Source organism: Scyliorhinus canicula, chromosome 12 (genome assembly GCF_902713615.1).
Source record: "Scyliorhinus canicula chromosome 12, sScyCan1.1, whole genome shotgun sequence".
Lineage (NCBI taxonomy): Eukaryota > Metazoa > Chordata > Chondrichthyes > Carcharhiniformes > Scyliorhinidae > Scyliorhinus > Scyliorhinus canicula.
The window spans coordinates 98,293,344-98,317,924 of record NC_052157.1 but is presented as its reverse complement, the minus strand read 5'-3'; the positions used below and the strand labels follow the sequence as shown (position 1 = coordinate 98,317,924).

General features: G+C 49.6%; 1 protein-coding gene across 2 annotated transcripts in view; it reads left to right on the top strand.

Moving 5' to 3' along the window:
• rcc1l (RCC1 like) overlaps positions 1-24,581 on the top strand; it is a 242,932-nt gene that overhangs the window by 156,232 nt on the left and 62,119 nt on the right. For both annotated transcript variants that reach the window (XM_038813553.1, XM_038813551.1), the window contains one exon: positions 3,277-3,364. In XM_038813553.1, coding sequence (XP_038669481.1) covers positions 3,277-3,364 — 88 coding nt within the window. The remainder of the gene's footprint in view (positions 1-3,276; positions 3,365-24,581) is intronic.

The window sequence follows — 24,581 nt, the reverse complement described above, 5'->3', positions numbered from 1 at the left end:
TGAACCCATTTAATACTTCACTACTTCCTACTCTCGTACTATCTGTCTCCCAATATTCTGTACACTGGTGTGCACTAGGGGCAGCAGGGTAGCATGGTGGTTAGCATAAATGCTTCACAGCTCCAGGGTCCCAGGTTCGATTCCCGGCTGGGTCACTGTCTGTGTGGAGTCTGCACGTCCTCCCCCTGTGTGCGTGGGTTTCCTCCGGGTGCTCCGGTTTCCTCCCACAGTCCAAAGATGTGCGGGTTAGGTGGATTGGCCATTCTAAATTGCCCGTAGTGTCCTAATAAAAGTAAGGTTAAGGGGGGGGTTGTTGGGTTACGGGTATAGGGTGGATACGTGGGTTTGAGTAGGGTGATCATGGCTCGGCACAACATTGAGGGCCGAAGGGCCTGTTCTGTGCTGTACTGTTCTATGGTATCTCCCTCTCTAATATTGTTTCCTCGTTTCCCACTCCTGCCAAGTTAGTTTAAAGCCTTCCTCATAGCACTTGCAAATTCCCCTGCAAGAAAAGGGTCAGTTTGCTTTCACATTTTAAGGTATTTCAAAATAGCTTCCATCTCTCTGGGAAGTTGCTGCCTATTTTGTGATTATCCTCCATCTCCTGTTTTGATAGTAATGGACGTACAATTCTAATTAGATATTTTATCTTTTCTTTGTGATGAAAGCATCAAATAGGGAATTTTTCAATATTCTATCTGCAACATTATCATGTCAGGATACTCTCTACAGCACATGGGATTGCTTGAGATAGATAGAAAGCTGGTTAGCAGACAGGAAGCAAAACGTTGGAATGAATGGGTCTTTTTCCAATTGGCAGGCAGTGACTAGTGGGGTACTGAAGGGATTTGTGCTCGGACCCCAACTGTTTTCATATATATATATTTTTTTGTTTAAAAAAAATAAATTTAGAGGGGCTGGTTTAGCACAATGGGCTAAATAGCTGACTTTTAAAGCAGACCCAGGCAGGCCAGCAGCGCGGGTTTAATTCCCGTACCAGCTTCTCCGAACAGGCGCCGGAATGTGGCGACTAGGGGCTTTTCACAGTAACTTTATTTGAATCCTATTTGTGACAGTAAGCGATTTTCATTTAATTTTCATTTCATACCCAATTCATTTTTCCAATTAAGGGGCAATTTAGCGTGGCCAATCCACCTACCCTCCACATCTTTGGGTTGTGGGGGCGAAACCCACACAAACACGGGGAGAATGTGCAAACTCCACACGGAAAGTGACCCAGGGCCGGGATTGAACCTGGGACCTCGGCACCATGAAGCAGCAGTGCTAACCACTGTGCCACGTGCTTCCCCTTGCTCTTGTGTATTTGGACGAGAGAATTAAATATATATTCTCCAAATCTGCAGATGATACAATTTTGGGTGAGATTTGAGGAGGATGCACAGATGCTTCAGCGAGAGTGACCGGCTGAGCGAGTGGGCATATGCATGACAGATGCAGTATAGTTCGGATTAATGCGAGGTTACCCACTTCAGTGGCAAAAATAGGAATGCAGATTATTATTTGAATGGGTGTAAATTGAGAGAGGTTGATACCCAGCAAGACCCTTAGTGTCCTTGTGCATCAGTCGTTGAAAGTAAGTGCCCAAGTACAGCAGGCAGTAAAGAAGGCAAATAGTATGTTGGCCTTCATAACGAGGGGATTTGAGTATAGGAATAGAGATGTTTTACTGCAATTGTATAGGGCTTTGGTGTGGCCACACCTGGTGTATTGTGTGCAGCTTTGGTGTCCTTATCTGAGGAAGGATGTTCTTGCTATGGAGAGAGTGCAGCCAAGGTTTACCAGGCTGATTCCCAGGATGGCGGGGCTGTCATATGAGGAGAGACCAAGTCGGTTAGGATTATATTCATTGGAGTTTGGAAGAGTGAGAGGGGATCTCGTAGAAACTTAGAAAATTCTAACAGGATTAGACAGGGTAGATCCAGAAAGAATGTTCCCGATGGTGAGTCCAGAACTAGGGGTCATAGTTTGAGGATAAGGAGAAAACATTTTAGGACTGAGGTGAGGAGAAATGTCTGCACCCAGAGAGTGACAAATCTGTGGAATTCACTACCACAGAAAGTAGTTGAGGCCAAAATGTTGTGTAATTTCAAGGCAGAATTAGATATGACTCTTGGGGCTAAAGAGATCAAGGGTTATGGAGGAAGGCGGGATCGGATATTGAACTTGTTGATCAACCATGATCAGGATGAATGGCGGAGCAAGCTCAAAAAAAACAGCATACAAGATGATCAGAGGATTAGATAGGGTGGACAGTGAGAGCCTTTTTCCTCGGGTGGTGATGGCTAGCACGAGGGGACATAGCTTTAAATTGAGGGGAGATCGATATAGGATGTCAGAGGTAGGTTCTTTACTCCGGGAGTAGTAAGGGCGTGGAATGCCCTGCCTGCAACAGTAGTGGACTCGCCAACACTAAGGGCATTCAAATGGTCATTGGATAAACATATGGACGATAAGGGAATAGTGTAGATGGGCTTTAGAGGGTTTTCACAGGTTGAAGCAACATCGAGGGCCGAAGGGTCTGTACTGTGCTGTTATGTTCCATGTTCTATCGATATACCTATCTATCTATTTATCAATCTGTCTATCTATCTATCTATGTATATCTATATTGCTATCGACCTGTTTATCTATCTATCTGTCTATCTATCTAACAATTTATTTATCTATGTTTCAGTCTATCTATCTATCGATCTATGTATCGATCTATATATCGATCTATCTGCCCTGCCTGCCTACCTGCCTGCCTGCCTGCCTACCTGCCTACCCATCTGCCAGCCTACCTACTTACCTACCTGTATTTTGGGCAGCACGGTAGCACAAGTGGATAGCACTGTGGCTTTGCAGTGCCAGGGTCGATTCCCCGCTGGGTCGCTGCCTGTGCGGAGTCTCCACGTTCTCCCCGTGTCTGCATGGGTTTCCTCTGGGTGCATCGGTTTCCTCCCACGGTCCAAAGACGTGCAGGTTAGGTGGATTTTCCAAAAAGGTTAGGGGGGGGGGGGTATTGGGTTACGGGGATAGGGTGGAAGTGAGGGCTTAAGTGGGTTGGTGCACTCGATGGGCTGAATGGCCTTCTGCACTGTAAGTTCTATGATCTATGATCAAAGGGCCAAAAGGCCTCCTACTGCTTCTATTTTCTATGTATGTTTCTATGTATTATCATGTCAGAATGCTCTACAGTTCTGGGTACCTCGGAAAGGTGAAAGTCTCACAGCGAGGGTGAGTTTCCTTCATTGTAAATTGATGTTTTTATTGCAGGTGAATGTGCCAAAGCATCTTCCGTTTACAGGAGTTGGAAAAATAATGCAGGTAGCGTGTGGCGGAACTCACGCTGCAATCCTGAACAGTGAGTCCTCGTTATTTTAACAGCATCTTCTCATCAGATCTTTTTCAGTGGGACCTCTGCAAACGGGATGGTCCACACCTGGACCAGAGGGGTACCAATATCCTGGGGGGGAAATTTGCTAATGCTCTTCGGGAGGGTTTAAACTAGTTCAGCAGGGGATTGGGAACCTGAATACAGTATACAGGAGGTTGAGAGTAGTGAGGTCATGAGTAAGGTTTCAAGGTTGCAGGAGTGCACCGGTAGGCAGGAAGGTGGTTTAAAGTGTGTCTACTTCAATGCCAGGAGCATCCGGAATAAGGTGGGTGAACTTGCGGCATGGGTTGGTACCTGGGACTTTGATGTTGTGGCCATTTTGGAGACATGGATAGAGCAGGACGAGGAATGGTTGTTGCAGGTGCCGGGGTTTAGATATTTCAGTAAGCTCAGGGAAGGTGGTGAAAGAGGGGGAGGGGTGGCATTGTTAGTCAAGGACAGTATTACGGTGGCAGAAAGGACATTTGATGAGGACTCGTCTACTGAAGTAGTATGGGCTGAGGTTAGAAACAGGAAAGGAGAAGTCACCCTGTTAGGGATTTTCTATAGGCCTCCGAAAAGTTCCAGAGATGTAGAAGAAAGGATTGCAAAGATGATTCTGGATAGGAGCGAAAGTAACAGGGTAGTTGTTATGGGGGACTTTAACTTTCCAAATATTGACTGGAAATGTTATTGATCGAGTATTTTAGGTGGGTCCGTTTTTGTCCAATGTGTGCTCCTGGGTTTCCTGACACAGTATGTAGATAGGCCAACGAGAGGCGAGGCCATATTGGATTTGGTACTGAACCAGGACAGGTGTTAGATCTGGAGGTAGGTGAGCACTTTGTTGGTGATAGTGATCAAATTCAATTACGTTTACTTTATCGATGGAAAGGGATAGGTATATACCGCAGGGCAAGAGTTATAGCTGAGGGAAAGGAAATTATGATGCGATGAGGCAAGACTTAGGATGTATCGGATGGGGAGGAAAACTGCAGGGCATGGGCACAATGAAAATGTGGAGCTTGTTCAAGGAACAGTTACTGCGTGTCCCTGATAAGTATGTACCTGTCAGGCAGGGAGGAAGTGGTCAAGCGTTGTTTACTAAAGTAGTTGAAACACTTGTCAAGAGGAAGAAGGAGGCTTATGTAAAGATGAGACGTGAAGGTTCAGTTAGGGCGCTCGAGAGTTACAAGTTAGCTAGGAAGGACCTAAATAGAGAGCTAAGAAGAGCCAGGAGGGAACATGAGAAGTCTTTGACAGGTAGGATCAAGGATAACCCTAAAGCTTTCTATAGATATGTCAGGAATAAAAGAATGACTAGGGTAAGAATAGGGCCAGTCAAGGACAGTAGTAGGAAGTTGTGCGTGGAGTCCGAGGAGATAGGAGAGGTGCTAAATGAATATTTTTCATCAGTATTCACACAGAAAAAAGACAATGTTGTCGTGGAGAATACTGAGATACAGAAAATACTGAGATACTAGAAGGGCTTCAGATTCATAAGGAGGAGGTGTTAGCAATTCTGGAAAGAGTGAAAATAGATAAGTCCCCTGGGCCGGATGGGATTTATCCTAGGATTCTCTGGGAAGCCAGGGAGGAGATTGCTGAGCCTTTGGCTTTGATCTTTAAGACATCTTTGTCTACAGGAATAGTGCCAGCAGACTGGAGGATAGCAAATGTTGTCCCGTTGTTCAAGAAGGGGAGTAGAGACAACCCCGGTAACTATAGACCAGTGAGCCTTACTTCTGCTGTGGGCAAAGTCTTGGAAAGGTTTATAAGAGATAGGATCTGGAAAGGAATAATTAGATAGTCAACATGGTTTTGTGAAGGGTAGGTCGTGCCTCACAAACCTAATTGAGTTCTTTGAGAAGGTGACCAAACAGGTGGATGAGGGTAAAGCAGTTGATGTGTGTATATGGATTTGAGTAAAGCGTTTGATAAGGATCCCACGGTAGGCTATTGCAGAAAATATGGAGGCATGGGATTCAGGATGATTTAGCAGTTTGGATCAGAAATTGGCTAGCTGGAAGAAGACAAAGGGTGGTGGTTGATGGGAAATGTTCAGACTGGAGTCCAGTTACTCGTGGTGTATCACAAGGATCTGTTTTGGGGCCACTGCTGTTTGTCATTTTTATAAATGACCTGGAGGAGGGCGTAGAAGGATGGGTGAGTAAATTTGCAGATGACACTAATGTCGGTGGAGTTATGGACAGTGCGGAAGTATGTTACAAGTTACAGAGGGACATAGATAAGCTGCAGAGCTGGGCTGAGAGGTGGCAAATGGAGTTTAATGCAGAAAAGTGTGAGGTGATTAATTTTGGAAGGAATAACAGGAAGACAGAGTACTGGGCTAATGGTAAGATTCTTGGTAGTGTGGATGAGCAGAGATCTTGGTGTCAATGTACATAGAACCCGGGTTGAGAGGGTTGTTAAGAAGGCGTATGTTGTGTTAGCTTTTATTGGTAGAGGAATTGAGTATCGGAACCATGAGGTCATGTTGCAGTTATACAAAACTCTGGTGCGGCCGCATTTGGAGTATTGCGTGCAGCTCTGATCGGTGCATTATAGAAAGGATGTGGAAGCATTGGAAAGGGTGCAGAGGAGATTTACCAGGATGTTGATTGGTATGGAGGGAAGATCTTATGAGGAAAGGCTGAGGGACTTGAGGCTGTTTTCGTTAGAGAGAAGAAGTTTAAGAGGTGACTTAATTGAGGCATACAAGATGATCAGAGGATTAGATAGGGTGGACAGTGAAAGCCTTTTTCCTCTGATGGTGATGTCTAGCCCAAGGGGACATAGCTTTAAATTGAGGGGAGATAGATATAGGACAGATGTCAGAGGTTCTTTACTCAGAGAGTAGTAAGGGCGTGGAATGCCCTGCCTGCAACAGAAGTGGACTCGCCAACACTAAGGGCATTCAAATGGTCATTGGATAGACATATGGATGATAAGGGAATACTGTAGATGGACTTTAGAGGGGTTTCACAGGTCGGCGCAACATCGAGGGCCGAAGGGCCTGTACTGCGCTGTAATGTTCTATGTTTAAAATGAGGCGACCAGAACTGCACACACTACTTCAAATGTGGCCTTACCAAGGTTTTGTACAGCTGCTTCATCACCTCACGGCTCTTAAATTCAATCCCTCTGCTAATGAACGCTATCACACCATAGGCCTTCTTCACAGCTCTATCCACTTGAGTGGCAACTTTCAAAGATCTATGAATATTGACCCCCAAGATCTCTCTGCTCCTCTACATTGCCAAGAACCCTACCGTTAACCCTGTATTCCACATTCATATTTGTCCTTCCAAAATGGACAACCTCACACTTGTCAGGGTTAAACTCCATCTGCCACTTCTCAGCCCAGCTCTGCATTCTATCTATGTCTCTTTGCAGCCGACAACAGCCCTCCTCACGATCCACAACTCCGCCAATCTTCGTATCGTCTCCAAATTTACTGACCCACCATTCAACTCCCTCATCCAAGTCATTAATGAAAATCACAGACCGTAGAGGACCCAGAACTGATCCCTGCGGTACGCCATTGGTAACTCGGCTCCAGGCTGAATATTTGCCATCCACCACCGCTCTCTGACTTCTATTGGTTAGCCAGTTCATTATCCAACTGGCCAAATTTCCCACTATCCCATGCCTCCTTACTTTCTGCATAAGCCTACCATGGGGAACCTTATCAAATGCCTTACTAAAATCCATGTACACTGCATCCACTGCTTTACCTTCATCCACGTGCTTGGTCACCTTCTAATTCCTATGTTCCTATTAATCTCGGATTTACAGAAACATCCGAATTAGAAATAGGAGTATCCATCTGACTCCTTGAGCCTGCTCCGCCATTCAATAAGATCATGGTTAATCTGATTGTAACTTTATCTCTCACCAACAATAAACAATAATCAGTAATGAATGCAATGTCAATCCCCATATCAACAACAGTCATCCCATCCTCCCACCAAACCCCAAAACAGCAGCCCGTATGTTAACATAAATAAATAACAAAAAGGAATCCGGAATCACCCATAGTCGCCATTAACACATACAGTCCCCCATCCCCCAACCCTCCCAACATCACCCGCCCTAATGTTCGATGTAGTCCACTTCTCGAAAGTTCATAATGAATAACACCCATGAATTGTAGAACCCCTCCATCCTTCCCCTCAGTTCAAATTTGACCTTCTCAAGAGTCAAGAATTCCAGCAGGTCCCCCCCCGCCACGCCAGGACACAGGATGGAGAGGTTGATCTCCATTCCAACAGGACCCGCCTTTGGGCGATCAACGAGGTGAAGGCTGCAACACCTGCCTCTACACCCCCGTTTCCAACCCCGGCTGGTCCGACACCCTGAATATGGCCTCCCGAGGGCCCGGGTCCAGTTTCACGTGCACCACTTTAAAAATGACTCTTAAAAACCGCCTTCCAGTAATCCTCCAGCTTTGGACAGGACCAAAACATATGTACGTGGTTGGCGTGTTCTCTCCCCCCCCCCCCCCCCCCCCCACAACCCCCCCCCACAACCCCGCAACGTTCACAAACATCTTCTACCCCCTGAAAGAGCCGGCTCATCCTCGCCTTTGGGAGATGCGCTCTATATACCACCTTCAGCTGTATCAGCCCCCACCTTGCACACGAGGTGGAGATGTTCACCCTCCGGAACACCTCACACCAGAACCTCTCCTCCATACCCTCTCCCAGCACGGTAGCATGATGGTTAGCATAAATGCTTCACAGCTCCAGGGTCCCAGGTTCGATTCCCGGCTGGGTCACTGTCTGTGTGGAGTCTGCACGTCCTCCCCGTGTGTGCGTGGGTTTCCTCCGGGTGCTCCGGTTTCCTCCCACAGTCCAAAGATATGCGGGTTAGGTGGATTGGCCATGCTAAATTGCCCGTAGTGTCCTTAAAAAGAGTAAGGTTAAGGGGGTGGGGGGGTTGTTGGGTTACGGGTATAGGGTGGATACGTGGGTTTGAGTAGGGTGATCATGGCTCGGCACAACATTGAGGGCCGAAGGGCCTGTTCTGTGCTGTACTGTTCTTAAAAAAAAAACTCTTCCTACCACTTTGCTTTAGAACATAGAACACTACAGCGCAGTACGGGCCCTTCGGCCCTCGATGTTGCGCCGACCTGTGAAACCATCTGAAGCCTATCTGACCTACACTATTCCATTTTCATCCATATGTCTATCCAGTGACCACTTAAATGCCCTTAAAGTTGGCGAGTCTACTACTATTGCAGGCAGGGCGTTCCACACCCCTACTACTCTCTGAGTAAAGAAACTGCCTCTGATATCTGTCCTATATCTATCACCCCTCAATTTAAAGCTATGTCCCCTCGTGTTGGTCATCGCCATCCGAGGAAAAAGACTCTCACTGTCCACCCTATCTAGCCCTCTGACTATCTTATATGTCTCTTTTAAGTCACCTCTCAGCCTTCTCCTCTCTAATGAAAACAACCTCAATTCCCTGAGCCTTTCCTCGTAAGACCTTCCCCCCATACCAGGCAACATCCTAGTAAATCTCCTCTGAACCCTTTCCAAAGCTTCCACATCCTTCCTATAATGTGGTGACCAGAACTGCACTCAGTACTCCAGGTGTGGCCGCACCAGAGTTATGTACAGTCGCAGCATGACCTTGTGGTTCCGAAACTCAATCCCCCTGTTGATAAAGGCTAGCACACCATATGCCTTCTTAACAGCCCTATTAACCTGGGTGGCAACTTTCAGGGATTTATGTACCTGGATGCCGAGATCTCTCTGTTCATCTACACTACCAATAATCTTGCCATTAGCCCAGTACTCTGCATTCCTGTTACTCCTTCCAAAGTGAACCACCTCACACTTTTCCGCATTAAACTCCATCTGCCACCTCTCAGCCCAGCTCTGCAGCTTATCTATGTCCCTCTGTATCCTATAACATCCTTCAGCACTATCCACAACTCCACCGACCTTCGTGTCATCTGCAAATTTACTAACCCATCCTTCTACACCCTCTTCCAGGTCATTTATAAAAATGACAAACAGCAGTGGCCCCAAAACAGATCCTTGCGGTACACCACTAGTAACTGAACTCCAGGATGAACATTTGCCATCAACCACCACCCTCTGTCTTCTTTCAGCTAGCCAATTACTGATCCAAACTGCTAAATCACCTTCAATTCCATACTTCCTTATTTTCTGCAATAGCCTACCGTGGGGAACCTTATCAAACGCCTTACTGAAATCCATATACACCACATCAACCGCTTACCCTGATCCACCTGTTTGGTCACCTTCTCAAAAAACTCAATAAGGTTTGTGAGACATGACCTACCCTTCACAAAACCGTGTTGAGTATCGCTAATCAACTTGTTCTTTTCAAGATGATTATAAACCCTATCTCTTATAACCTTTTCCAACATTTTACCCACAACCGAAGTAAGGCTCACAGGTCTATAATTACCAGGGTTGTCTCTACTCCCCTTCTTGAACAAGGGGACAACATTTGCTATCCTCCAGTCTTCCGGCACTATTCCTGTCGACAAAGACGACATAAAGATCAAGGACAAAGGCTCTGCAATCTCCTCCCTGGCTTCCCAGAGAATCCTAGGATAAATCCCATCTGGCCCAGGGGACTTATCTACTTTGACATTTTCTAAAATTGCCAACACCTCCTCCTTTTGAACCTCAATTCCATCTAGCCTGGTCGACTGAACCTGAGTGTTCTCCTCGACAACATTGTCTTTCTCCAGTGTAAACACTGACGAAAAATATCCATTTAATGCTTCCCCTATCTCCTCTGATTCCACACACAACTTTCCACTACTATCCTTGATTGGCCCTAATCTTATTCGAGTCATTCTTTTGTTCCTGATATACCTATAGAAAGCCTTAGGGTTTTCCTTGATCCTATCCGCCAACGACTTTTCGTGTCCTCTCCTCGCTCTTCTTAACTCTCCCTTTAGGTCCTTCCTGGCTAACTTGTAACTCTCAAGTGCCCTAACTGAGCCTTCATGTCTCATCCTAACATAAGCCTTCTTCTTCCTCTTGACAAGTGCTTCAACTTCCTTAGTAAACCACGGCTCCCTTGTTCGACAACTTTGATCCCTTCCAGCAGTGTCTTCTCTCCCAAAATAGCCCCGTTAACCGCCAACGCTACCCCCTTCTCCAGTCCCCTGTCGTCAGCACGTCCTCCAGCGTGTGGAGGCCGGCTCTTCTGGAAAGCTCTGTAAATCCTTTATGGCAAAGTCTCGAACCTGCATGTATTAAAATATGTCCCCTGCTCCAGCCCATACTTCGCTCCCAGCTCTTTCAATTCTGCAAACCGATCCCCAAGAAAGAACAAAACAAAGAGCAAAGAAAAGTACAGCACAGGAACAGGCCCTTCGGCCCTCCAAGCCTGTGCCGACCATGCTGCCCGTCTAAACTAAAATCTCTACACTTCCTGGGTCCGTATCTCTCTATTTCATTCCTTTTTTTTAATAAACAATTTTATTGAGGTAGTTTTTGGCTTTATAAACAGTTACAGACCTCATCAGAAAGGAAGCAAAAAAGGCAAAAATGTGCAAACATCCACGTACTTTCAATACTTCCATCGTAACATATTGCACAAGCCCGCTCCCCTCCCACCGGTACTACCTGCCATATTTTCCATCCTACTCTACTCTACCCGCCCCCCCCCCCCCCCCCTACTGACGCTCACTCTCCCGCAAAGAAGTCAATAAATGGTTGCCACATCCGGGTGAACCCCTGCACAGATCCCCTCAAGGCGAACTTAAATTTTTCCATCCCCAGGAAACTCGTCATGTCCGCAAGCCACCATTCAGTCTTCGGGGGCTTTGGTCCCTCCACGCCAATAATATTCGTCGCCGGCCAATCAGGGAAGCAAAGGCCAACACATCGGCCTCTTTCTCCCCCTGGACGCCCGGGTCTTCCGAAACCCCAAAAATTGCCACCCCTTGACTCATCACCACCCTTGTTTTTAGCACCTGGGACATGACCCCCGCAAATCCCTCCCAGTACCCCCTCAGCTTAGGGCATGCCCAAAACATGTGAACATGGTTCGCTGGTCCTCCTAGCGCATTTGTCCTCTATCCCGAAAATTTTGCTCATCCGAGCCACCGTCATATGGTCCCGGTGAACGACCTTAAATTGGATCAGCCCGAGCCTAGCACATGTCGCGGTCGAGTTTACCCTACTCAGGGCCTCTGCCCACAGCCCATCCTCCATTTCCCCGCCAATCTCCTCCTCCCATTTAAGTTTCAGTTCCTCTGTCTGGGACCCTTCCTCCCTCATGAGCACCTTATATATACCCGAGACTCTGCCCTCCCCTTCTTCCCTCCTAGAGACTATTCTGTCGAGTATCCCCATTGGCGGGAGGCGCGGGAAAGATGGGACCTGTCTACGAACAAAGTCCCGCAACTAGAACATAGAACATAGAACAGTACAGCACAGAACAGGCCCTTCGGCCCTCAATGTTGTGCTCCATGATCACCTTACTCAAACCCACGTATCCACCCTATACCCGTAACCCAACAACCCCCCCCCTTAACCTTACTTTTATTAGGACACTACGGGCAATTTAGCATGGCCAATCCACCTAACCCGCACATCTTTGGACTGTGGGAGGAAACCGGAGCACCTGGAGGAAACCCACGCACACAGGGGGAGGACGTGCAGACTCCACACAGACAGTGACCCAGCCGGGAATCGAACCTGGGACCCTGGAGCTGTGAAGCATTTATGCTAACCACCATGCTACCCTGCTGCCCCTTGCTACCCTGCTGCCCCTGTAGGTATCTAAAATCGTTTCCCCTTACCAACCCAAATTTCTCCTCCAAACTCCTCAAACTTGCGAAGCTCCCTTCCAGGAACATATCACCCACCCTTCCCGCCCCTGCTCGTCGCCATACTCGGAACCCCCCATCCATACTGCCGGGGGCAAACCGATGGTTGTCGCAGATTGGCGCCCAGACAGACGCCCCCATCTCCCCCACATGCCTCCTCCACTGGCCCCATATCCGCAGGGTCGCCACCACTACCGGGCTGGTGGTGTACTTGGCCGGCGGCAGCGGTAGAGGAGCCGTGACCAGGGCTTCCAAACTGGAGCCCCTGCACAAAGCCGCCTCCACCCGCTCCCAAATAGACCCCGTACCCACCATCCACTTCCTTATCATAGCGATGTTGGCCGCCCAGTAATAATTGACCAGACTCGGCAAAGCCAGCCCTCCCTCGCTGCGGTTCCTCTCCAACATCGCCTTCTTCACCCGCGGAGACTTTCCCGCCCAGACAAAGCTCATGATCAGCCCGTTAACTCTTTTGAAGAAGGACTGTGGGATAAAGATCGGGAGGCACTGAAAAATAAACAAAAATCGAGGGAGGATTGTCATCTTTACAGTCTGCACCCTCCCTGCCAGCGACAGCGGGAGTGCATCCCATCTCCAAAACTCTCCCTTCATTTGCTCCACCACCCTGGCCAAATTTAACTTATGCAGCCTGCCCCAGTCTCGTGCCACCTGGATTCCCAAATACCGGAAATTTTCCTCAACTAGCCTAAATGGTAGCCCTCTCAATCTGTTCTCCTGGCCCCTTGCCTGGACCACAAACATTTCACTCTTGACCGTATTTAATTTGTATCCTGAGAACTGGCTGAACTCCCTCAGCATTCCCAGTATAGTTCCCATCCCGGCCACTGGGTCCGACACGTACAGGAGCAGGTCGTCTGCATAAAGAGAAACCCTGTGTTCAACCCCGCCACTCACCATCCCCTTCCAATCCTCTGCGGCTCTCAGCGCAATCGCCAGCGGCTCTATGGCCAGCGCAAAGAGCAGCGGGGAGAGCGGGCAGCCCTGTCTGGTCCCTCGGTACAACCTAAAGTACTCCGACACCTCTCTGTTGGTCCTGACGCTGGCCCTCGGGGCCTGATATAATAATTTGATCCAATCCACCAGTCCCTCCCCGAACCCAAACCGTCCGAGCACCTCCCATAGATAGTCCCACTCCACCCGGTCAAAGGCCTTCTCGGCGTCCATTGCCACCACTACCTCTACCCGCCGGGGGCATCATTATCACATTGAGCAATCTCCTCAGATTGGCCGCCAGCTGCCTACCTTTCACGAACCCCGTTTGATCCTCCCCAATCACCTCCGGTACACAGTCCTCCATTCTACCCGCCAGTACCTTTGCCAGGAGCTTGGCGTCTACATTAATCAGGGAGATTGGCCTGTAGGACCCGCACACCTCCGGGTCTTTATCCCGTTTCAATATCAGAGATATGGTGGCTTGTGACATTGTCGGTGGCAGGGTCCCTCTGTCCCTTGCCTCATTGAAAACCCTCGCCAAGACCGGGCCCACCAGCTCAGAGAACTTCCTATAAAACTCTACTGGGTATCCATCCGGCCCCGGGGACTTCCCCGACTGCATGGCTTTAGGCCCCCCAATACCTCCTCTACTCTAATCGGGGAATAGCTCTTCCACTCGCGCGCGCCCCCCCCCCCCCCCCCCCCCCCCCGCGCGCCCCCCCCCCCCCCCCCCCCCCCCCCCCACAACTGTTGGGAATGTTAACCCGTCCAGAAACCTTTTCATCGCCTCTGGTTCTTCCGGCGGCTCTGAAGTGTGCAGCTTACGATAGAAGTCCCGGGATACCCTATTCAATTCTGCCGGATCCTCCACTTTGCGCCCCCCCTCGTCCCTCACTCTACCTATTTCCCTGGCCGCCTCCCTCCTCCTGAGTTCCTGCGCTAACAGTCTGCTAGCCTTTTCCCCATGCTCGTACACCACTCCCCTCGCCTTCCTAAGCTGTTCCACGGCCCTGCTCGTGGATAGTGCCCCCAGTTCCGCCTGTAGTCTCTGCCTCTCCCTGAGTAAAACCTCCCCTGGGGACTCCGCGTGCTCTTCATCTATCCGACCCATTTCCCTGACCAATCTATCCATCTCTGCCCGGTCTGCCTTGGCTCTGTGGGCCCCAATTGAAATCAGCTCCCCCCGCACTACTGCCTTTAGCGCCTCCCACACGGTCGCCGCTGAGACCTCCCCCGTGTCATTCACCTGCAGGTAATTTTTTATACATTTCCGAAGCCTCTCGCAGATCCCCTCCTCCGACAGCAGTCCCACATCTAGCCTCCATTGCGGGCGTTGATAGCTCGCTCCCCCGAACTGCAGGTCCACCCAATGCGGGGCATTGTCTGAAATGGTAATTGCTGAGTATTCCGTGTTCTTTACCTCCCCCATACAGTCCCTGCTTAGTACAAAGAAATCTATCCTGGAATATACTTTATGGACGTGCGAGTAAAACGAGTAGCCCCTTCCTGTTGGCTGTCCCTCTCTCCAGGGGTCCACTTCCCCCATTTGCTCCATAAACCCTTTCAGCTCCCTTGCCATTGCTGAGAGTCTACCCGTTCTGGGACACGACCGATCCAAAGTCGGGTCAAGGACCATGTTAAAGTCCCCTCCCATTATTAGCCTGCGAGAATCCAAGTCCGGGATCTTCCCCAGCACTCTTTTAATGAAGTCCACGTCATCCCAGTTCGGGGCATATATATTCACCAGCACCACTCTTCTCCCCTCCAGTCTGCCCCGTACCATCAGGTATCTGCCCCCCCTGTCTGCGGATATGCCCTCTGCCTCAAATTGCACGCGCTTGTTGATCATGATTGCCATCCCTCTGGACTTCGAGTCCAAGTCCGAGTGGAAGACCTGGCTAATCCAGCCCTTCCTTAGCCTGGTCTGGTCTGACACTTTCAGATGTGTCTCCTGCAACATAATTACGTCCGCCCTCAGGGCCCGCAAGTGCGCGAACACCCGCGCCCTCTTAACCGGCCCATTCAGTCCCTTGACGTTCCAGGTGATCAGCCTGGTCGGGGGGCACATCCCACCCCCCCCACCCCGCCGGTCAGCCATAGCCTTTCTCGGGCCGGCACCTGACCCGTGCGTCGCGCTATTCCTGGCCCACCCTTTGGCTGCCTCCACCCTCGACCTCCTTTCCAGTGCCTATTTCAAGCCCCTCTCCCGTCAGCAGAACAACCCCCCCCTCCCCTAACCCCATCCCCCGATACCCCCACCCCTGCCATCTACTGGCTGTAACTTCCCCCCCCATCTGGCTTCCTTGACTAGCCAATCTGCTAGCCCGGTGACTCAACACTCCGGCGCCTTCCTGTCCCATTCCCCTTGTTTCCCCGTCCTCCTCCCCACCCACTGGGGCAAGCCGGCTCCAGTGTCTTCCGCGAGCTGCACAAAAAGCACAAACCAGCCCAAACAGGAAAAAAAAAAGAAAAAAAAACACAGAAAAAAGAGAAAAAGCACATAAATGTCCATGAACAAAGGAAAGAGTCTCACATGTTCTGCTTGGCCCCTTTGGCCCAGCAAACCGTTGAGCAGCAGTCCAGGCACATTCGGCGTTCCTTCCCACAGAAATCCTCGGGCCCTAACTCGCGTCCTTGGGGCCTCCTTTCGGGACCAGCCCCAGGTCCCTCACAAAATCCATCGCTTCTTCGGGCTCGGAGAAGTAGTGGTGTTGACCCTGGTGCGTGACCCATAGCCGAGCTGGGAACAGCAGACCAAACTTCACGTGCTTCTTGAACAGCACCTCCTTGACATTCTTAAAGGCTGCTCGCCGCCGAGCCACCTCCTGGCTTAGGTCCTGATAAATGCGGAGAACACTGTTGTTCCACGTGCTGCTCCTGGCGCTCTTTGCCCACTGCAGCACCCGCTCCTTGTCCACGAACCTGTGGAACCTAATCACCATCGGGCGGGGGGGTCCGCCCGGCCGCCCCTGCCTTGCCTGCACTCTGTGTGCCTCCTCCAGCTCCAGCGGTCGTGGAAAGGCTTCGGCCCCCATCAGCTGCTTCAGCAGGTCTGCTACAAACGCTGCAGCATCAGCTCCCTCAGCCCCCTCCGGGAGGCCGACCATCCTCAGATTGTTCCTGCGGACTCTATTCTCCAGCTCCTCCACTCTGTCCAGCAGTCTTCTCTGCCGCTCTTTCAGGCCGTCCACTTCTAGCGCTGCAACCGTTTGCGCATCCGCCTGCTCCTCCACCGCCTCTCCCAGCTCCTTAACTTTAACATCCTGGGCGTCCAGCCTCTGGTTCAGCTGATCCACCGCTTTCTGGATTGGGTCCAAGCTGTCCCGCTTCAGCGCTTCAAAACTGGACTTCATTACCTGGAGCATGTTATCCAGCGCCAGCTGGATTGCTGAGTCCGGGGTCCGTGTGTCCGCCATCCTAGGTCCCAGGTAATTTTCTTCAGGTCCTTGTCTCTGTCCCTTTTTCTCCTTCTTCTGCCTTCTGGAATCCCGCTGTTCCATGTGCCGCAGCCCGCTCCTCAGCACCTTCGCTGCCGCCTTCCTTCGCCCAGCTCCTTAAATCTTACCTCCTGGGCATCTGAAGTGGGTCCAAGGTGTCCCTCCTCAGCAACTCCAAACGTTTTTCCTTTGTCCTGGAGGAAGGAAGGTCCGTGGGTCCGCCATCTTACCCTTCAGGTCAGCTTCCTCCTTGTCTCCGTCTCTCTCTCTCTCTTTCCTCCTCACCTGCTGGCCTCTCACACTTTCATCTGCTGCAGCCCGCTCTCCTCTTCTGTTCCCGGCAGCCTTTTTGCCGCCCCCGTGGTCCCGCTATCGCGGGGAATCAGTTGTTAAGTCCCGCCGGAGTGAGAGCCCGCCGAATGTGCGGCTCACTCGGACATCGCCGCCACCGGAAGTCCCTCTCTATTTCATTCCTGTCCATGTATTTGTCAAGATGCCCCTTAAATGTCACTATCGTCTCTGCTTCCATCACCACCTCTGGCAGCAAGTTCCAGGCACCCACTACCCTCTGTGTAAAAAAACTTGCCTCGTACATCTCCTCTAAACCTTGCCCCTCGCACCTTAAACCTCTGCCCCCTAGTAATTGACCCCTCTACCCTGGGAAAAAGCCTCTGACTATCCACTCTGTCTATGCCCCTCATAATTTTGTAGACCTCTTATCAGGTCGCACCTCAACCTCCGTCGTTCCAGTGAGAAAAAAACGAGTTTATTCAACTGCTCCTCATAGTTAATGCCCTCCATACCAGTCAACATCCTGGTAAATCTCTTCTGCACTCTCTCTAAAGCCTCCACATCCTTCTGGTAGTATGGTGACCAGAATTGAACACTATACTCCAAGTGTGGCCCAACTAAGGTTTCATACAGCTGCAACATGACTTGCCAATTCTTTTTCTCAATGCCCCGGCCAATGAAGGCAAGCATACCGTATGCCTTCTTGACTAACTTCTCCACCTGTGTTGCCCCTTTCAGTGACCTGTGGACCTGTACACCAAGATAGAACATAGATAGAACAGTACAGCACAGAACAGGCCCTTCGGCCCTCGATGTTGTGCCGAGCCATGATCACCCTACTCAAACCCACGTATCCACCCTATACCCGTAACCCAACAACGCTCCCCCTTAACCTTACTTTTTAAGGACACTACGGGCAATTTAGCATGGCCAATCCACCTAACCCGCGCGTCTTTGGACTGTGGGAGGAAACCGGAGCACCCGGAGGAAACCCACGCACACACTGGGAGGACGTGCAGACTCCGCACAGACAGTGACCCAGCCGGGAATCGAACCTGGGACCCTGGAGCTGTGAAGCATTTATGCTAACCACCATGCTACCGTGTTGATCTCTGACTATCCACACCCTTGAGGGTTCTACCATTCACTGTATATTTCCTACCTGCATTAGACCTTCCAAAATGCATTACCTCACATTTTAGAACATAGAACACTATTTGTCTGTTTTAAACTCCATCTGCCATCTCTCCGCCCAAGTCACCAAACGATCCAAATCCTGCTGTATCCTCTGACAGTCCTCATCGCTATCCACAATTCCACCAACCTTTGTGTCGTCTGCAAACTTACTAATCAGACCAGTTACATTTTCCTCCAAATCATTTGTAAATACTACGAACAACAAAGGTCCCAGCACTGATCCCTGCGGAACACCACTAGTCACAGCCCTCCAATTAGAAAAGCACCCTTCCATTGCTACTCTCTGCCTTCTATGACCTAGCCAATTCTGTATCCACCTTGCCAGCTCACCCCGATCCCGTGTGACTTCACCTTTTGTACCAGTCTACCATGAGAGACCTTGTCAAAGCCCTTACTTAAGTCCATATGGACAACATCCACTGCCATATCTGCATCATGATGTGGAGATGCCGGCGTTGGACTGGGGTGAGCACAGTAAGAAGTCTTACAACACCAGTTTAAAGTCCAACAGGTTTGTTTCAAACACGAGCTTTCGGAGCGCAGCTCCTTCCTCAGGTTCCTCACCTGAGGAAGGAGCTGCGCTCCGAAAGCTCGTGTTTGAAACAAACCTGTTGGACTTTAACCTGGTGTTGTAAGACTTCTTAATATACCTGCATCAATCATCTTTGTGACCTCTTTGAAAAACTATCAAGTTAGTGAGACACGACCTCCCCTTCACAAAACCATGCTGCTTCTCACTAATACATCCATTTGCTTCCAAATGGGAGTAGATCCTGTCTCGAAGAATTCTCTCCAGTAATTTCCCAACAACTGACGTAAGGCTCACCGGCCTGTAGTTCCCTGGATTATCCTTGCTACCCTTCTTAAACAAAGGAACAGCATTGGCTATTCTCCAGTCCTCCGGAACATCACCTGAAGACAGTGAGGATCCAAAGATTTCTGTCAAGGCTGTCAATTTCCTCTCTTGCCTCCTTCAGTATGCTGGGGTCGATCCCATCTGGCCCTGGGGACTTATCTACCTTAATATTTTTCAAGAGGCCCAACACCTCGTCTTTTAGGATCTCAATGTGACCCAATCTATCTACACACCCTTCTCCAGACTCAACATCAGCCAATTCCTTCTCTTTGGTGAATACTGATGCAAAGTATTCATTTAGTACCTCGCCCATTTCCTCTGGCTCCACACATATATTCCCTTGCCTATCCTTCAGTGGGCCAACCCTTTCCCTGGCTACGCTCTTGCTTTTTATGTATGTGTAAAAAGCCTTGGGATTTTCCTTAACCCTATTTGCCAATGAGTTTTCGTGACCTCTTCTAGCCCTCCTGACTCTTTGCTTCAGCTCCTTCCCTTTTTCCTTATATTCCACACAGGCTTTGTCTGTTCCCAGCCTTCTAGCCCTGACAAATGCCTCCTTTTTCTTTTTGATGAGGCCTACAATATCTCTCGTTATCCAATGTTCCCGAAATTTGCCGTATTTATCCTTCTTCCGCACAGGAACATGCCGGTACTGAATTCCTTTTAACTGATATTTGAAAGCCTCCCACATGTCAGATGTTGATTTACCCTCAAACATCCTCCCCCAATCTAGGTTCTTCAGTTCCAGCCTAACGTTGTTATAATTAGCCTTCCCCCAATTTAGCACATTCATCCTAAGACCACTCTTATCCTTGTCCACCAGCACTTTAAAACTTACTGAATTGTGGTCACTGTTCCCGAAATGCTCTCCGACTGAAACTTCTACCACCTGGCCGGGCTCATTCCCCATTACCCGCCAGCATGGCCTTCAGACCCTCCACTATCTCTTCCAACCCGATTGGGGGCCCCAGCCCTTCTACCAGCTCCCCGTCCACCTTTGGGAAAGTCAGCCCCTCCAGGATGCGCCTCATCCCCTCTGGCCCCGTAGGAGGTTCCGACCTGTACAGCCTACTGTAGAAATGCCTAAACGCCTTATTTACCCCTGCCGAATCCCCAACCAAGTTCCCATCCCCGTCAATTCCCTATTGTTCTAGCTGCCTCCCTCTTTCTGAGCTGCTGTGCAAGCATCTTGCTCGTAGATCGTAGATCCCTGGCCTTTCTGAGCTGTTCCACTGCCCTCCCTGTGGTTAACAAGCCGAACTCCGCCTGCAGCCTCCGCTGCTCCCTGAAAAGCCCTATCTGTGGAGTCTCCGCGTACCTCCTGTCGACTTCTAGAATCTCTTTCACCAGTCGGTCCGTCTCTGCCCTGTCCATCCTGTCCCTGTGAGCCCGGATCGAGATCGGCTCTCCTCTCGCCACTGCCTTCAGCGCTTCCCAGACCATCGCTGCTGAGACTTCCCCCATTTCATTTACCTGCAGGTAATTTTGTATGCATTTTCTCAGCCTTTAGCACACCGATTCGTCCACCAACAGCCCTACATCTAACCTCCAATGCAGGAGCTGATTATTATCTTTACTGAGGCCTTCGAACTTTTAAGATGTGCAACCACCCTTGACCTTTTGACTGGACCTCCCAACACCCTCACGTTCCACGTGACTATCCTAACTGGGGGGGTCTCTCACCCCGCTACTTATCCACCATCTTCAGTCCTTCACAACCTGCTAACCAGACTAATGTCCGCAGCCCTCCTCTCACCTCACCTCCGTTCAGTAGCTGACTGTAGTTAGCTAGGGTGACTATCCCCACCCAAGGCATTCTGTCCTCTCCCACCCAGTCACAGAAGAAAAAGAAAAACAGTGTAACCCACATAATTCAATAAAATAACATATAACCGTTGCAACAAAAAAAAACCAATCAAACCAAACAAAAACTTAAATTCTATAACAATGTGAAGTCCAGGGCGATTGCCTCCTCCACCAATGATCTCAGTGCGACCGCCATCTCCTTCCTCAATGTACCTCGCAAACTGCTTTTCCAGCTCCACAGCCATCACCTTGGTCATCTTTTCCACCCTAAGTAGTGCGGCCCCACCATGCGGTCCAGCATCCGCCATCTTGTCAGCGCTTTTACTGGTCCTCTCATTCGACGGCGAACCCGGGATTCATCCCTTCTTACCAGCTGCTTTTTAATGACTTAATATTTTTTCCTCTTTCCTTCAATCCCAAAATTAATAAATAATTAGAATGAACAACAAAAAAATTTCCAAAATCCAATAGAATCTCTCCCCCACCCCCCCAGGACCGGACATCAAACTTCTCAAACATCCATTTTCAGCGGGACCACCGATGTGCTCTACTCCCTCTTTACGTCACGTCCTGGATTCGGACCTGCCGCCTCAATTGCCTCGCCTCCAGCCAAGTTCCGCCTCCGCCGCTCGGTTCAGGCTCAATGCCTCCCGCTTCGGCTGCTGGACACCCCAGCAAGGCTCGTCACCAGCTCTAACCCTGCCCGACCCGGCGCCTGTTCCTCAGGCCCCAAAGACCGAAAAGACAACAGGGAAACCAGTGAAAATGTCCGAAATAGCAGGGGCAGGCGGGAGCCTCTTCTCGATGCGGTCGCTTTGCTCGCGAGCGCTACCGGAAGTCACTGTTACTCTCGGTCTCCTGTTGCCAAGCCAGTTCTTCATCCATCTAACTAGCACACCCCAAAATCCAAGCAACATTACCTTTTGTACCAGTTTGCCATGAGCGACCTTGTCAAATGCCTTACTAAAGTCCATGTAGATGACATCCACAGACTTTCATTCATCAATTAATTACCAATTGAGGTTATTCATGAAGGCCCCACCTTCTCAACCTTGCCCCTCACCTGAGCTGCGGTGATCCTCAGGTTAATGAACAAAGAACAATACAGCACAGGAACAGGCCCTTCGCCCTCCAAGCCTGCACCAGTGTCTTATCTAGACCAACTGCCTGTATCTTTCTATACCCCGGCTGTTCATGAACATAGAACATAGCACAGAACAGGCCCTTCGGCCCATGATCACCCTACTCAAACCCACGTATCCACCCTCTACCCGTTACCCAACAACCCCCCCCCCCCCCCCCCCCCCACCTCCCACCTTACTTTTAGGACACTATGGGCAATTTAGCATTGCCAATCCACCTAACCCGCACATCTTTGGACTGTGGGAGGAAACCGGAGCACCCGGAGGAAACCCACGCACACACGGGGAGGACGTGCAGACTCTGCATAGACAGTGACCCAGCCGGGAACCGAACCTGGAACCCTGGAGCTGTGAAGCATTTATGCTAACCACCATGCTACCGTGCTGCCCACTGATCATGTGCCTATCCAGATCAGTCTTAAGAGTCACGAACATATCTGCCTCAGCCACCTCACTTGGCAGTGCATCACCATCCTTTGTGTAAAAAAAAAACATCCCCCGCACATCTCCACTGAATCTTTTCCCCTATCACTCTTGTACCCCCTTGTAATTGTCATTTTTGCCCTGGTAAAAGGCCTCCCAAATGTTCATCCCATCTATACCCATAATAATATTATAGACTTCTATCAAGTCGCCCCTCAGCCTCCGTCTCTCTAGGGAGAATAATCCCAGTTTATTCAATCTCTCCTCATAGCTAATATGAGAGTACCAGGCAACATCCTGGTCATCCTTTTTTGTACTCTCTCCAAAGCCTCCACGTCCTTCTGGTAGTGCGGTGACCAAAATTGGATACAGTATTCCAAATGTGGCCTAACCAACGTTCTATATAATTGTTACGTAATTTTGGAGCTTTAATATTCGATACCCAGTCCTATCAAGGCAAGCATGCCACATGCTTTCTTTACCACCATTTTCACCTGTGCTGCCACTTTTAAGGATCTGTGGACCTGCACGCCCATCACCCCCTCTCTCTCTCCCTCTCTCTCAACCTCCCCTCTCTCCACCACCCCCCTCTCTCTCCCACTCTCTCCACCCCCATTCTCTGTACACCTCTCTCTCCACCACCCCCCTCTCTCACCCCATCTCTCTCACCCCATCTCTCTCTCTCTCTTCACCACCTCCTTCTCTCTCTCCAACCCTCCCTCTCTCTACCACCCCCTTCTCTCTCTCCACCCCCCTCTCTCTCTGCGTCCACCCCTCTCTCGCTCTCCACCACCCCCTTCTTTCTCTCCATCCCTCTCTTTCTCTACGAACCCTCTCTCTCTTCTCTCTGTCTCTATGCTCTTGATGGTTCTGCCATTTATTTTATAGCTCCCACCTGAATTGGATCTACCAAAATGCATCACCTCTCATTTGTCCGGGTAAAATTCCATCTGCCATTTCTCTGCCTAATTTTGCAACCTATCTATATCCTGTTGTAATCTCTGACAATCTTCATCACTATCCGCAACTCATGCAATCTTCATATCATTCGTAAACTCGCTGATCAGACCCGCGACGTTTCCTTCCAAGTCATTTATATGGAGTTTGCACATTCTCCGTGTTAGCATTTATATGGCAGAGGTCCCATTACTGATCCCTGCAGAACACCACTAGTTACGTACCTCCATTCGGAAAAACATTGCTTCCCTCTGTCTTCTATGGCCAAGCCAGTTCTGAATCCATCCAGCTCGTTCACCTCTAACCCCATGTGATTTAATATTTTGCACCAGCCTGCCATGATTTACCGTATCAAATGTTTTACTAAAGTGCATGTAGACAACATCCACAGCCCTTCACTCGTCAGTCATTTTTGTCACCACAAAAAATTCTATTATATTAGTGAGACGTGACCTTCCTCATACAAAACTATGTTGGCTATCGCTAATAAGACCATTCACTACCAAACGTGCATAGATCCTATCTCTGAGAATCTTTTCCAATAATTTTACTATTACTGACGTCAAGCTCAGGCCTATAATTACCTGGATTATACCTCCTTAAATAACGGTACAACATTGGCTATCCTCCAATCCTCTGGGATCTCATCTGTGGCCAATGAGGACACAAAGGTTTCTGTCAGAGCCCAGCGATTTCATCTCTTGTCTCCCAAGGGCCAGATGCCATCTATCCCAGATTGCTTAAATCTGGGATAGATGGCATCTGGCCCTGGGGATTTGTCTACCTTAATGCTTTTTAACACATCTTTTAAAAAAAAATAAAAATTTTAGAGTACCCAATTCATTTTTTTTCTAATTAAGGGGCAATTGAGCATAATCAATCCACCTACCCTGCACATCTTTGGGTTGTGGGGGCGAAACCCATGCAAACACGGAGAATGTGCAAACTCCACACGGACAGTGACCCAGAGCCAGGATCGAACCTGGCACCTCGGCGCCGTGAGGCAGCAATGCTAACCACTGCGTCACCGTACTGCCGCTTTTTAACACACCTAACATTCCCTCCTAATAACCTCCCTCGTAATGGGCAGCATGGTAGCACAGTCGTTAACACAGTTGCTTCACAGCTCCAGGTTCCCAGGTTCTATTCCTGGTTTGGGTCACTGTCTGTGCGGAGTCTGCATGTTCTCCCCATGTCTGCGTGGGTTTCCTCTGGGTGCTCCGGTTTCTTCGCACAGTCCAAAGATGTGCAGGTTAGGTGGATTGGCTATGCTAAATTGCCCTTTGTGTCCAAAAAGGTTAAGTGGGGTTAC